Here is a 15,606-nt window from a genome sequence, read left to right as displayed (position 1 = left end):
GATATCGATGTGATAGCGATTACCAAGAGAGAGTGTGTGACGATAATGCAATGATCAGTATTCTCCTCGTACTTGTCTTCTTGTCGAGGGGTAGCCTAGCTCACCTTGATACACGCCCTTTTTTATTTGCTTGAGGTCTAAGGAAGGAGAAGAAGCTACTGCTATGGTGTTTTGATGATTGTCGAAAAACCTCGAATCGTTGCTGCAACAACTGCAACTGCAAACGCAAACCACCAATGGAAACCATACAGCCATACAGCCATACAGCATACAGACGGAAGAATCGAAAAAAGTGCCACGTGGCAGATTGGTAGGGTAGAAATACGGAGTTATGGGAAAGGAAGAGTATGTGGCATCTTCTGCAGTGTAGTGGGATGAACCGTCGCGGGTGGCATTTAACGCCGATAGTTTCGCTTCCCGTGAAAGGACGGTGCAAGTTAACACAATGTCGAGTGATTCCTTGCTCCTTCACTCCGAGCTCATCGGGTATTGCACAAATGCATTGGTATCGAAATTATCAACAAGAAAGTGACAGCAACATGGACGGGGATCTTATACTATGTAGCACAGCATATCGACGAACACCGAAAGAGCATGGTTGATATACCAAACAATCGACACTTTATATTGCTCGTGCTCATCATCAATCAACTCGTCTTCACCCCCCTCTTTTGGTTCCGATCCTTACTGGACTCGGGTAAAGTTGCATACCCCCCTTGAGTCTCAGTAGCACTATCGTATTTCTATTCATGACATATCACATTAGCCTATCGAATATCTCGAAGTATATGCTGTTCTCCAAGGACTCGTTGATCACACATATGAGAACATTTCACTTACCCCGCCAATACTGGAATATTGGATAGGCCTATAAGGTCGAGTAGGTAACCACGGACCTCTACATGGAACGGGTCTAGGGTGAAGCTGAAGGGCTTTGGGGTGAGAAGACAGTTTAGCATGAGTGAGGGTCTTGTCTTTGTTAGTACACTCTGACATCGTTTGTATCCTTCTCTTGACTGTTGATAAGAGAGTTATGGTATGTTCTGGTCTTATATATTGTGTATGAGGGATGAGGTGGCGAGGAGATAGTTGCGATGATCAGTTCTTGTCTCAATCACGGTCACATATATACTCTTCGAGTGAGGAAGAGGCAATACGATCCTTTATACCGTGCTCACAAAGGATAGCAATTCAGCTCTACTTGACTTGAAGAACGTATCCTACGTCATCTGCTGGTTTGATACTCGTCTGCACTGGAGGACTGGTTGTATGATAATCCCAAACGAAGCTCGCAGTAGGAACTGTAAAGGAAAGGAAGATAAAGGATGATTTCATCGAGGCAATTCTAATCCGTCCATTGCGGAGTAGGATTATGAATTATCATGGTATATCACCATCACCTCGATATATGGTACATGCAAAGCTCAATGGTCTTGACAAGTGTACAGTTATTCGGCTCGGATGATTTCACTGTCCGTGCCTACCCTACGTGTGTTGGTGATCTTTGATCTTGACGCGTAGGATTTGGGATTTCGACAACTGTAAAATACTGTACACTCACTGTACTCATCTGATGGTAGGGTATGCATTACTCGTATACAGTACTCGTACTTATCATCTCATGCTGTCAGCTGGTCCTCACATGAGAGATCAGAGGTCAGAGCCAGCTGAATGATCGTGGAGACGCAGTACTGGCATTCAGTTGGGAGAGAAGGCGATGGACGAGCGCGCAGGGAATAATTCTTTTCCATACATGCAACGTGGCTTATCGTGTTTTAACTTCCCAAGTCTTGGCATTCATCAGTCCAACGGATTAGGAGGATCATCCTATGCATGTATATGCAAGTATGTTGAGATCTCATACAATCGCCATGCAGACCCCGCTATTCCACGATGTAATAACAGATACTATCCAGCGCATGCATATGATAGAACGAGAATAGAATAGGAGTAGGACCAAAGCAAGTTCAATGGTCCCGACCCGAATAGAGCTAAATTAAGGTTACCGGCCGATATATAGGGGTGCTGCTGCGAGTGTTGATAGTATGTGTTACACATATTCCTTATTCCGTCCTTGTTAGCTTGACACGCGTAGTGCCGTTATCCCCCTATTCTCGTTCTCATCCTCATCCTCATTCTTATTATTCATTATTCATACTATGCATTGATATTGATACTGTCTCATCTTACATAAATCAGCCTATCATACATCTCATCCCATTACATTCATTGAAAAAACGGAACAGTCCATCTCGATGCTCATCATCCACTAGAGTATCCCTCTCATCCTCATCTTCAGCGCAGCAGATACAGAGCAATCCGAAGGACCCCTCCTGGTATCCACCCGAATAAACAATAGCATCATCATATCATCCACATCATCAACCATATATCTCCATCCAAATCAAGTGAGACACGAAACAGAGTCACTCACCCCTCCCGCCATCATATACAGCACCATCAAGAACACACCTACCACCCATCCTCAATCGACTGATCCTCGCGACACCATCGACCTACTCACCAGCTGACACCAACCTATCAACGCGATAATCCACCCAATTCCCACCCATGTCATCTCACTTAGCACCTACACCCCAACAACCACTCAATAGATACATCCCACAATCACCTCAACCGGATTCCCCACCCCAGACACCTTCTCCAATCTCACCAGGTAAATCAACATTGGAACTCGGAATGGATGCGACCACAGGTGCGAGTGAACAACCTGTAAGCAGTACACCCGAAGGATACTCTTATTCCAGCACCAGCAATACCCCCGGAGCAGGAGCAGGAGTGGGGATAGGAATCAACTTCCCACCCGAGTCCAACCCATTACCTAAAGAATTACATTCGCCCGTCCTAAACGGCGGTGGTAGTGTTAGTATCAACCAATACAGCATGGCCGCACCCCCCGTCGTGATGCAACGACGCAAATCCAGTGAAGGGGCTGTCCCATTCCCTCAGGAGGATACAGCTGGATCAACAGGCATGTCCCATTCCCTATCTGCCGGATCTACATCCTCTCAGCAATTCCCCAACCAGCCCGCCGTACCACAACATAACCTCTCACCATTCCCCAATCACCTCAACACACCCCCAAGACCACGTACCGTCTCCCCCCGACACAACCTGACCGGAACCGCCAATGGTGGCGCTACGTTCGCGTCCTCCTCGTCGTTGGGTAAAGGATATATAAACAACGAACCTAGAGAAAGGGTGTTATCGCCCCATAAATCAGATATGCCATCGTCCTCTGCAGGAGGATCGGGAGGGGTGTTCTCAGATCAACAAGAAGAAAATCATAATCACCTTGATCCGAATAATCCGTATGGTCAGCCGAACGAGAAAACATGGGAAAAAGCCAATTCGTCGTTCTCTTCGTTCGGCGGGGTGGGGTCCCAACCTTACTTCCCCTTGACGGGTAAAGAGCATTTGGTAGGGAATTCACCAACGGTCCAACCCAAGAAGGTACCGTTTACGGACTCTGTGGGATTCTGGTTGGGTTTGTATTTCTGCTTCAACCTGGGTTTGACGCTATTCAACAAGTTCGTACTTGTTAGTTTCCCATTTCCATATGTGAGTGTACCGGTTTCTTCTCTGCGCGTATGATTGGGAGTCAGACGGGAGGCTGATGTTGATTGTCATAGACACTCACGGGATTACATGCGCTGTCGGGATGCGCGGGTACTTATATAGCTTTGGAACAGGGTGCTTTTGTGAGTTGTGCTCACCCAGATCCTCTGTCGGCTCTCGCTATCATAATCTCTTTAGTTAATGGTGTTGACACTGCTGCTATACTATTCTCACAGACACCAGCCCGTCTCACCCAGAAAGAAAACGTCATCCTCGCTGCTTTCTCGGTCCTATACACGATCAATATCGCAGTTAGCAATATTAGTTTACAACTGGTCTCCATTCCTGTGAGTTTACATCACCAACGCCTGTGATCTGTCATTTCCCGTAAGCTGATGCAATTCCCCAGTTCCATCAAGTCGTTCGAGCCTCCACACCATTATTCACCATCTTCATAGCTGCCATCTTCCTTCGAGCGAGATTTAGCGCTTTGAAATTGGTCTCGCTGTTACCTGTAGTAGCGGGTGTAGGGTTTGCGTGAGTGATACACTCTCAACCTAACATCGCCGTTGTCATTTTGCTTGACCAGGTAGCCCCAAGTATGAGATGCTGATGATGTCTATTCTGTGATAGTACTTATGGCGATTACGATTTCACCGCTCTCGGTCTCATCTTGACGCTTCTCGGTACCTTCCTCGCTGCACTGAAGACGGTAGTGACCAACTTGATTCAGACAGGTGGTGGTGGAAGATTGAAGCTTGTAAGTGGTGCTGGTTCTGTCCTCATAATGTTGTTCAGACACACCATGTGGTCGGACTGTTAATGTGTTGCGTGATTTAATCCATCTCACTGATGTCTTTTTGATCAATATAGCACCCCCTCGATCTACTTATGCGAATGTCTCCTCTCGCATTCATCCAATGCGTGATATACGGCTGGTACACTGGTGAACTCGAGCGAGTCAGACGATACGGCGCCACGCAAATGACGAGGTCCAAAGCTATTGCGTTGCTTTTCAATGGAGTTTTCGCGTTTGGATTGAACATCGTTTCGTTCACTGCTAATAAGAAGGCGGGAGCGTTGACCATGACTGTGTCTGCGAAGTGAGCAATTTTTCTCTCAAAATCCAAATCTCCATAACCATACGTCCCTTGGAAGGAAACGCAGTATCGCGAATATAAATCCACAAGACATGATGCTGACGAGTTGCCTTGTTTGTCAGCTGCAAGCAAGTCCTGACTATCGTCTTGGCAGTCATGCTCTTCAACCTGCATATCTCACCTACGAACGGTCTTGGTATCTTGCTCACGCTCGTTGGGGGGGTGAGTAAACTCTGTGTATTGTCGTGAAGAACGATAAGAGCTGATCTGTTGATATCTATTGATTAGGGATGGTACGGATATGTGGAATATATAGAAAAGAAGAAGAAAACCAAAGTGTTGGAAAGGGCATAAGCGGATACCCCCTTTGTGCTGCCTTCTATTGCTCTGGTCTCTCTTTCCCGGTGGCCCCTATTCCTGCTTCATATCATACATCTTCTCAATACCATTCTTCTGATTGTATAGACTACAGACAAGTGAGGAGCGCGGAAGTCGATTGTTCATACTTTATCTTCGACAGATAAGTTATCATCATATCTATATCCCACGACTCGGTGTCTTGGACTATTCGTGCGGCCCGAATTTGGAGATTGGGAATGTAAATAGATTAGCTAGAATGGAATGGACGTACGATATGACATAGATCATGTGAAGATAGATTATTCGATACCAGATATGAGATGAGTGCATGTATGTGATACTAAATTACTGAGGGATGCTGAATGCTTCGTGAGCAGGTACGATAAGTATTATATGCTGATCCTTTCGTCGATGTTATACCTCTACTCCCGAAGACAATACAGGACTTCTTCCAGGCTTTGGGGTCGATGCTTCTCAGCTCGGAGCGTGAAAGGATATACAGTACAGTACTGTCAGTCGTTTACTCACGGTACATTACATTCAGTCTTCGATCCAGCTACGCCGATCAAGTCGGAAACTGATAACTCAAGTCCAAATCTCGACAGTATGATAATCGTGAGTACTGTAGTGTGTATATAACCACGCAGGACCCAACCATCATTGCTTAGTACATCTTCTCTTCCTCTCACCCTGCTTGTTTGCTCTCATCGCGTCATTACAAATATCATGAATACCTCTACCTCATCATCATCCGAAATCGAAGTTGAAGGTGAAGGTGAAATTAATCATTCCCCCTCGTTCCATGAAATATACCAACCCCTCTCGACACTTTGTAAGACTTTCGACGGTGTATCTCGCCGATGTTCCAAAACACTCTCGAATATCCTTAGGTATCTGCATCTATCAGGTAGTCATGATGAGTCGCTCCGTACATTACGTGAGGAGTTGCAGAGGATGACAGAAGAGCGAAACCACCATGAAGCAGAGGCGAATCAATACAAGGTGGAAAGGGATACTGCACAGAGGGCGTTAGATACTCTCAGGAAGGGGTCGTCGTGCGTCGAGAAGACCCGCCATGATTTGGACTTGGACGGGTCAACATCCCGTGCAGGCTTGTTTGGAGGTATGGAGGTGGAGATGGATGAATGGGGGGTGGCGAAATTTGATTCACTCGGGCATCCCATACCTATCACTTTACCAACTTCAACCTCGAATGGATTTCCTTCGAACGAAAATCTCACACATATAGATCATCCCTCAGGGGTAGGTTTGATGGACCTACAACGACGGAGTCTTATAGACAATGCAGGGCGGATCGAGCACTTCATCAATCACACAGCGGAGAGTGTTCAATCCGCCCTTGCGGAGGAGAGATTGAAAGCTACCGACGAGGTCACACTTCGAGCTCTCGACACCTCTGTCAAGGCGTATAACGTACGACGGGACTTGGTGGAGACTCCCAACGAGGAGGTGAGGGACTTCGTGCGATCTGTTTTAGGGGATACCATCCGGGAATGTTTTAACAAGGGTGATATGTCGTTGGATTCGATATTCGATCAAAACCATGAGAGGGGATATCGATATCAATTTACGCCTGCTGCGAAAACACAAAAGGACGGTTTTTATGTATCCTTGATACGAGCTTTCAACAACGGGACGAAGGATGACGGATACGGAGACGGAAAACGGTATGGCGATTCGATCGGCTGGCCAAAGTTCCATACTCCCGTGGTCAGAGGGTACTTTGCAGAAGCTGAAAAACACTTCGACAGCAAGAACATTGACAAACTAACTGAACGGGTCATATCTCAGGGAACTTGGAAGATGGGTGCTAATACCAAGAAAAGGTGGGAAGCGGATACCAAACGAATCGTCAGATCGTACCTGGCCTCTACCTTGGAGGGGGAGAGAATCAAGAGGGAAAGACAAGGTAGATCAGGACAAGGTAATTTGGAAGATGTATCTGTTAAGGTCAATCCCGTTCTTAATTACGCTGATGGCAAGACGTTTTCGATGGATTGGAAAGATGAGGGGAAGTATTTTGAAAGTATCCCTCCTTCTGTGAACCTATTGGTGGATCCCGACTTTGCGCTACGCCAAGATGAGCCGACGAGCAGGACACAGGGCAATCTGTTTAGTCAGCGTGCCAAAGGGTTTATGGGATCTGGAGAGGCAGAGGGAGCATCGGGATTTGGAGGTTGTCTCTTAGCTTATTAATGATTGTAGATGGAAATAATCAGAATTTTCACTTTCAGAAATACTAGTCTTACTCACAGACAGATCGTTCGCTCCATCACAAAATCTCCAATCCCTCAGCCCCGTTCTATACTCTCATTGAAGACTGTTTACCACGAGGCAATTTAGCCAGGCAATCTCTGCGACTCCCTTGCCCCAAGGCATACCCTCTCCGACAGGAGATTTCTCGAAGTGCGAGCGAGGCCAAAAACAGGTCATCCTTTCAATAGTAGACCTCCTTTGAGATGAACATCCAGATTCAGTGCTTGACATCTGTAACAGCAATGATTGTGTCCAAGTGACGTTGATACCCGATAACGGGTGACTGTGCAGTTGACCAGAGGATGCCTTGGTGAATTGCAAATCCTGATCCTGCACATCCCCTTGCCTTGACAGAACAGCCTCCTTTGGAAGCCTCAATCGACGCACTCAAAGGGACTTCAGACTTGCATGACGTATGCAAAGAAGTCAGGAGTAGTTTAAGCTTTGCTGTGCGAGCCCAATGACACCATGGGATACTGGATAGATGCACTTTTGACTCGAGAAGCTGCGTCTTGTGTTTCAGTGCGTTTTCAAAGAAGAATTTCCGTCATCCCATGATCCTCACGACACCATATATAACCGGCTGGGTATATGGCGTATGTCTGCTAGCAGAAAGCTTGATTTCCACTTTTCATTCTGATATATTCCACTTAATCAAATTTTCAATCTTTCGAGACAGTTCACACCTTCAAGACAGTTCATAATGGCTCCGCCCAAACAAGAAGCTACATCAGACAATTCAGCTCAAAACGACGGGACGGCCTCGTATGAATCCTGTGAATCCCTTATGTCGGAACATCATCCGAATAGGCAAGCATTCCATAGAGCATTCACTGACAAGTGCGATGCTCTGAGAAAGATGGTAGTTGCCACTCGAATCACCGGCGACAGGTCCAAAGATTCTGCTTTGTTCGATGTTCTGGGCGAAACAGCGGGAGATGTCGCAGAGAGCCTCGAAAAAAGTGAGCAGGTCAGAAGTAGAGTCAGGCAGTTCATCGAAGATTCCACACACAAGATAGCCAGCGTCTTCAAAGAACGATCGAAGACCCCGAGAGACTTCATTAAGGCCGTCAATGATTTGGGGCTCAATGCTGAAGTCATCGAAACCGGTAAAATCAGGGTATCAGCAGAGTCTCAGGCAGTGACCGACGATGAAACGAAACTGAGTGGTCGTTTCGTAAGGGACTTGGAGCCGTTGGACTTCAAGGATTCGGTTTCATATAGTGATTTTGCCGATTCGCTTTACAAAAAACGGTTAAAGCAGATGCCTGAGATTGTCAACAAGCTATTGCAAGAAGGTCAAGTGAAGCTCACAATGGGCCTGGCCACACTTAGGAAGCCTCCAAAGAAGATTGGAGGCGAAATCTCCCAGCAGAGGAGAAGGAATTGTCATCCGATGAGAGAGACACGATGTATGCCGAATCGTATCCCGACCGAGAAGTCTATTGGAGGCTATGGGCGTACAGAGACTGGGAAGCAGTCTGGAAGGAGACCAGGAACAGTTTGAAATATGAATTGGAAAAACAGGTTTCTAACCTTATCAGGTCAGCAAAAGATGAGAAAAGATCAGAAGTTGGAAGTCTCGAAGGTTTGCACCTTGAAACACATGTTGGTCCCCATCTTGAACGGAACATCTACAATGGCCTTTCCAACCCTTCGAAGAAAGAATTGGCTCGTAACAGCATCGCATTCTTCCTTTCGTCTAAAGATGGTCTCTATGGCGAAGTCACGAACCCACAATTCTACAATTTGAAGAAGTACACCAATATCAACGATGAGAAGTTTGCAAGGTGTTGGTGGAAAATTTTGTAGAGATGTTGGGGGTTTCCTATACGACTTTGACTTGAGCTGCTAAATTGTCTACGCTTTGTGGAGAAATAACATATATCGGTATGTATATGGTTGATGAAAGGTGTCGGTCCGTCTACTGGTACGATATCTGTTGTACAGAGAGTGGTCAAGCAAAACTCCTACCTCATGGCGGATGCAAGACCAAACAAGGCGATGTGCATGTTGAGAGGACGATCCAGCCTGTGAGCTCTCGCTACTAAGGTATAGAGTACTTTGCCGAAGCTTGAAAAACTTCAAAAGCAAGACGATTGACCAACTTATTGAAAGGCGATTCGTCCGACAAGGATAGATTGGTCGACGATGATCAAAGGACTTGACATAACGCACAGATGGTAGTCTTCTCCTCGCACAGCCATGTTATCTAAACAACGGATTACTAAGGACTCACTTGCTCGTCTTTTTGCTACCGTTGACCGCTCGCAGAGACCCAATGTTCAATTGCAGACGGGTCCGTGCCAGCAGGAGCAGCCATATTCAGCGATGGAGCACAGTGTCTCCAAAGGAGCAGGATCGCCGCGGGGTTTCACCCCGGCACCCTTGCGACGAGTTCCGTGTCATGATATGTAGGATGAAAGGATCGATACACATTGATGCAACACATAACATACTGTATTCCATGAGGCCCGCAACTTGAAATGGGTTCAAAGAATCCGATGAACTCAGCAACCCGCTCAATTACAGTTTTTTTGAACGTCAAATACATTCAAAAATCCTCGTACCCTTAAGTTATCTCCTGACCTATGTCACCATCATCATATGAGTTTTCACAAGACAGCTCCATCGAGAGCTCTTTGCCTTCCACTGAGGGCTCCGCTTGTAGAACTGAAGATTTGGGATGTGAAGATCGATCAAATACAAGCGAGGATCATGTTCCTTCTGCCCAAACATTGGTGAGTCACAGAGTGATTTGGGGCTAGCCTTGAACGTGGACTGATTGATTATAGCCAAGTATACCATGGTCTCATCCAAAACTCTCCACTGGCACGGGGAGCTGCAAGTTCAGTGAGTTGCAATGTAGAAAAGGGGGCAGTCGCTCGAAGGCCTTGAAAACACTCTTCAACAAGTGTCAAACCCTTGAAAAAATCGAATCAACCACGGGCGTTAACTGGGGTTCGGATTGGTCGCAATTGTCTTTTGGCGTCTAAAGGGGTCTCTGTACGCCTATAAGAGAATTATACGGGGATGAAGTGACAGGAGGAATATCACGCTCTGCACTGCAAACCCAATTCGAATCGGCTCAACGGAGACAACAGGAGATATACGGGAAACGTGCAGAGATCGAACCAATCATACCTCGGCTTCATTTGGATGATTCTCATTACACCCATGTTTTGAGAGCCATCCGGCCTACCATCAATTCGCCGTTTTATACAGGGATAAGGAACATTCTCAAGCGAAGGAAGATCAGGGAGTATCTCGATCAGTGCCTTGTCAAAGGCGAATGTGAGGCGAGATTCGATGAGAAATCGATAACTCTGACAATATTGACATATGATATGGAAGATAAGAATAGAGGTAGGAGAAGGTCAGATCACGTTTTCCCGAGGTGATTCTCCCACACTGCATTCTTACGATGACGTGAGTGGAGGACTTTTCGTACATGACGAGACGAAGTGAGAGAGCGACCCATGTGAAAAGTTCACGGCGTGCACGGACGAATACAAGGGATGTTCCTGCTTCGTGGTTCAGTCAACTTAGTCATGCATTTGGTATCAAAGATATGTAACTATGATTTACCCCGCATAGTCCCATATCAGTAGTATGTCAGTGCCAGCAAATCAAAAGACGTCTCAAACTGAAATTCTGAGCCTGTCCTATCTATCAAGCGGTCCAAGCCAGCTTTATTCTTCTCGTCTTAGTGAATATCCTGAGGATATCTCTCTCAGAATCATCAGAAAAGTCAACAAACGGGAAAGTCCCTTTCGGTGAGGTACTCAGATGGCAGACTGCTTTTTCGAACACTAAGAGCGCCGACTATTGAATCTGACTTTGATCACATCCCTGGGACAAGACAGTCTGATATCAAAGAAGGTCTACTCTCCCTATATCGTTTTGCTCAAGCTGCGTCTTGGGTGACCATAACCTTGCAGATGGGGAATGCTCAGCCATGATAGAAGCTAGAACACGGGAAGTCTACCCCCATCAGCGAGGATAGGCTCAGCGAAGTCTTGTACAAAGTGCATTTTCCCCATGTGCTACAGACTATCCATCCGGCCGTGTCGCTGCCTAGTTACAGGACCGGATGGCGCACTCTGGGTAAGAACAGGATTCGCAAAGAGCTTGACCGGAGCTTACTGTCGGGAATGTGGAGTGTGGAGTTCGATAGTACGATCACGGGAACGATGGTGACTTGTGACTTGGAGGACGACCGAGAGAATAGAAGGGAAAGTGAAATTGTGTTCAATGCTGATTAAAGTGTAGATATGGTTCGCGAGGGCGGTCGCAAAATCAAAGTCGCATCCCGCCCAGACTTCTGAATCAATTATGTAATTATGTAGTACGATTGCGCACCCGTATCGAATGACCGATATCACTGTGGCCACAGCAGACACCTCACTTGTACTTGTGAGAGAGGGGACTTGGGACTGAGATTTATGTGGTCAGAGAAAATGGGCCGCAAAAGCACAACGTTCCCAGGGCTCGCTCTCTTTTGGTGTGGCGAAACCTGGAGTCCAATTAACAAAGGAGGATGACAGGCTAGCGGTCCTTTCTGTTATCAACGGACCATGTCTGACCTCTCAAACTGAGTCTTGATCAGATGAAAAAGTAAGAGGTTTTGTATTTGGGTTCAATTATCTATTTATGGGAAATCCGTTATTTGCATAAGAATTTAGTAAACCATATATCGATCTATCATTCTTTTTGTCTTTGCCACACCCTTGTTAGCGTTTATGGATCATGTCTTCGCGTTCAGATACAGAATTTACGACCAGCCCAACGGCATCTTTTTTTGGCTCATCCACCGCGGTTGCCAGTACGATTGATGACAATCTTACGGCGGCAGACCGGTTTGACCCACTCAGCACGAGTAAGCTATCAGAAGAACCTTCTCCGGTATGTACACTCGTACTCTTTCTCCGTTCGAGGCAAACCAAGAAGTACAAGTTGACTGTTGACTTTCTTTAACAGCGCGACTTTGCCTATTCGATGGTGAGTGCATCTCACTGGCCTCTCTCATCGTCTGCTTCATCTCATCAGGTGGAATCGTTCTCAACAATGGGTGCTCTTCGCGACATGGCAGGGTAGACCTGCCACCGAAGCTGATACGGTATATTGGTGTTCAATGAGGGGCATATCGAATGGCATCTTGAGGATCCGGAAGCTGATTCGCTACAAAAATCATCCATACTATGTTGCTTACCGAGTACTTGTACCGATCGCCGGGATAGGTTGAAACGCCTTTTTAGCTGTTTCGTGAAGATGGAACAAGACGACCCAAGCAGTATACACACAGTATGGTCTCACCCGCCAGACCAGCACCGGGATCCACCCTGAATTGGATAAGCTTTACGGGGGTGCAGGTGATACTCAGTGTGTATCAGTTCCAGCTATGACCGATCAGTTCCATAAAACTCAGAATGCGAGAAGGAAGATGTACGGGAAGTCCATCAATTTTGATGTAGGAAAGCTCGAGTTGGTCCTTTGCTACCTGGACCGCTCCCATATACTCCAGCACCTACACGCCATCACGAAAATCACAGATTACACCGCATTATCAAAAATGCTGCACAAGCCTGGCATCAGGTAAGAATCTGATGAGACCCATACCACCGGTGAATGTCGTGGTCAGTTCGACGCCTGCTCGATCACTCTGTCCTTGCTGACACGCTCGTCCAGATATGAAGGAAGTTTCATCAGGGAGACTCGGCTCACCTTCGTCGATGATAAAGGTGTTGATATGGAATTCGTCAATGAACGCATCGAGGCAACGATATTGCAGCCTGGAGGGTTCGTTCCGCCTGTTTCGGTTGAGATAGGCGAGCAGATGGAAAGGGCTCGGCGTCTTCAGCGTCCAGTCTAAACGATGAGATGCAGATAAGTACCTATAGCCATCCACATTAATGGAAGCAAGGCTGTAACGTAGCGCTACGGATTAAACATGACTCGCTCTCTTCTTCGAGTACAGTAATAAGTTCTCTTTCGATGTAGAAAAGTACGAGCGGTCATTTCTCCGTCACTAAGTTATTGAAATTATAGATGGCGTCATAGTGGATCTCTCGCGCTCTTGCTGTACAATGATAGTTCTACCGAGCGTAAAAACCATAATGCCGCTGTCGCCGACATACCACTTATAACAGCGACCAACGACCGCATGGAACACGGGTGGCGCAAACCCAGTGTCGGGCATCGTCACCATACGGCGCATGATCCTTACGTAGTCCATAATACGATACTGTCTTCAAAGAGTATCGCCACTGACACTAATTATCATCATAATTATAGTTGTCCACCATAACTTAACATATCTATAACGATGAGCTCCACAAAGTGTCGATGTCCATCCAAGCAGATACCACCTGGTCCATAAATTCGGTCGGGAGCTTGTTTCAGAGGATCTGATGGTTCCAGCAACTCACAATGTTTCCTCGGACACTCCATTGCACAACATCAGAATTGTGTGGTAATCTCATCTGTGAATCTCGGTCGACGAATTGCAGAGTATCTTAACCCAAACCGACTAATGGCAGAGCTTGCTCGAGGTGAAAGCATAATGCACGAGTACGGGTCTCAAGACCTGAACTCTACATCGTTGATCGCCGTGTATTCCGGACCACTTCGGCTGAGCCTTCCCTCTTCCCAGTCCTCAGTTTGTCGTCGAATACGGCGTAGTCGCCTCATTGCTGCATTATACACTCACACATCACGAGCTTGCCCCACTGGTACACTGTGCACTCAGACACTTCTTTCCTTTCTATTCTACCTCCTTTCCAATTAGGTCATTGTACAGACAATTCAAAGAGTGTTGCGACATGACCAGCAACGGTTTCTCAGTATATAAAGTCCCTATTTGCATAATTATACACTTATAGCATCTCAATTGCATGACTCTCGACCTGATACCATGTCTCTGATGTCGGACCTTCAATCAGTCGAAACCTCTACCACAAAGGCCGTGTCATTCACCTGTGTGGATGATGGAGTCTTTACCCTTATCCCGAATAGCAATCCACCTTCTCCTGTTGTCACTACGCCGAGCGGGCGAGCGGCTGCTCCCTCAAATGTCCTCGTAAGTATTTTTAAGTGCTTGTATCTAGTCGGCATGACTTGATCTGATCAAACTTGTCATTGTCTTCGGACATTGTAGGGTAAGGTCAGATGGTACCACCCCGACCTACCCCCTGATTCACAATTGTATAGGTCTAAAGAGTTATCCTGCCATGGTACCTGGAGTCGACGGAAAGCTTTGAAAAAGCTCTTCAAATGCTCTCAGAAACTCAGTGAGGAAGATCCGACTCAATTCACTACGATTTGGTCTCAACTTCCGCATTCAGAAAAGATATCCTTAAATGCCCCACTGGATGGTCTGTATGGCAATGGTTCCTGCAATACCATGGCTTTCACCGCACTGGACCATCTGTTCAGGCAAGCTTTGGCCCAGCAGAGCACCGCTTATGGGAGATCAATCAATCACAGTGAAACGAAGTCTCGCTGGAGATTGGGTGATCTACATTATTCTCACATTCTTCAGAATGCCATAACCGCCACTAAGGATCCGTCGTACTGTGGATTCATTAAGATCTTCAAAGGGCACAGCATTAGAAAAGGATTCGACAAGTCAAATATTACGGGTTATTGTGAAGGTCGATTTGATAAGCACTCGATCACCCTGACTTTGGTATCCCACCATCTGAATGACGAGACCAAAAACAGGAGAGAGACTGAAATTACCTTTTTTGATGACAAGAGCGCTGTGGTCTATTTCAAGAATGATGATGAAAAACATCAGGTCATCGGGCGAGACGGACGCAATCCGGGCGAAAAACCGCCTATACCGCCTACAAACGAAATTTTGACTTTACGTATGCTCGTTGGGGAGGTTTGATTTCGCCCTTTTGATATGGGATGCAGTGAGATTCGATGGATATACATACATGTAGACGTCTGAGATGTGATGAATGATCGGAGCAGCGGATGTATCACCTTATGATTGGGAAGCGGAATTGTCAGAGCAGCTACATCACCCATATATAGGTGAGGGAACGGTCGGGTATCGCATCGCTGATGGGCTTGACTTGGTGTCATTGATTGGGGAGGGGCTCATGCACAACGACTTGCAGCTAGCGCAGAGTGGCTAACATACTCAGTGTCTAATGGTTGATCTTCTTGCTGAACGTCACGTAGTCCAGACAAAGAATGGGTGGTCGTCTGTGCTGTGAGAAGAGAAAGGATCGTTATCGAGTCCAGACTCTCAGTGGGCAAGGACAAAGGGCATGGATGG

At 46.5% G+C, this 15,606-nt stretch overlaps 5 protein-coding genes across 5 annotated transcripts; 4 read left to right on the top strand and 1 right to left on the bottom strand.

Annotated features, from left to right (window-relative positions):
* Positions 1 to 647: 647 nt before the first annotated feature.
* Positions 648 to 996, bottom strand: I302_104604 (uncharacterized protein; the record flags this gene model as incomplete). The annotated part of the gene is made up of 2 exons (XM_019189960.1): positions 648 to 743; positions 841 to 996. 2 exons carry the CDS (start codon positions 994 to 996, stop codon positions 648 to 650), a joined length of 252 nt encoding a protein of 83 aa, XP_019049522.1.
* A 1,575-nt stretch (positions 997 to 2,571) lies between these two features.
* On the top strand, positions 2,572 to 5,033 carry I302_104603 (uncharacterized protein; the record flags this gene model as incomplete). The annotated part of the gene is made up of 8 exons (XM_019189959.1): positions 2,572 to 3,582; positions 3,654 to 3,722; positions 3,816 to 3,926; positions 3,989 to 4,116; positions 4,213 to 4,339; positions 4,453 to 4,682; positions 4,802 to 4,901; positions 4,968 to 5,033. The coding sequence occupies 8 exons, from the start codon at positions 2,572 to 2,574 to the stop codon at positions 5,031 to 5,033; spliced, it is 1,842 nt and encodes a 613-aa protein (XP_019049521.1).
* Positions 5,034 to 5,765: 732 nt separating this feature from the next.
* On the top strand, positions 5,766 to 7,256 carry I302_104602 (uncharacterized protein; the record flags this gene model as incomplete). The annotated part of the gene is made up of 1 exon (XM_019189958.1): positions 5,766 to 7,256. One exon carries the CDS (start codon positions 5,766 to 5,768, stop codon positions 7,254 to 7,256), a length of 1,491 nt encoding a protein of 496 aa, XP_019049520.1.
* Positions 7,257 to 8,019: 763 nt separating this feature from the next.
* I302_104601 (uncharacterized protein) lies at positions 8,020 to 9,128 on the top strand (the record flags this gene model as incomplete). Its single annotated transcript, XM_019189957.1, has 2 exons — positions 8,020 to 8,592; positions 8,652 to 9,128. 2 exons carry the CDS (start codon positions 8,020 to 8,022, stop codon positions 9,126 to 9,128), a joined length of 1,050 nt encoding a protein of 349 aa, XP_019049519.1.
* Positions 9,129 to 14,229: 5,101 nt separating this feature from the next.
* Positions 14,230 to 15,210, top strand: I302_104600 (uncharacterized protein; the record flags this gene model as incomplete). The annotated part of the gene is made up of 2 exons (XM_019189955.1): positions 14,230 to 14,394; positions 14,473 to 15,210. 2 exons carry the CDS (start codon positions 14,230 to 14,232, stop codon positions 15,208 to 15,210), a joined length of 903 nt encoding a protein of 300 aa, XP_019049517.1.
* Positions 15,211 to 15,606: the final 396 nt, after the last annotated feature.

The sequence above is a fragment of the Kwoniella bestiolae genome, chromosome 2 (assembly GCF_000512585.2).
Source record: "Kwoniella bestiolae CBS 10118 chromosome 2, complete sequence".
NCBI lineage: Eukaryota > Fungi > Basidiomycota > Tremellomycetes > Tremellales > Cryptococcaceae > Kwoniella > Kwoniella bestiolae.
This window is presented reverse-complemented; position numbering and strand designations above follow the sequence as displayed.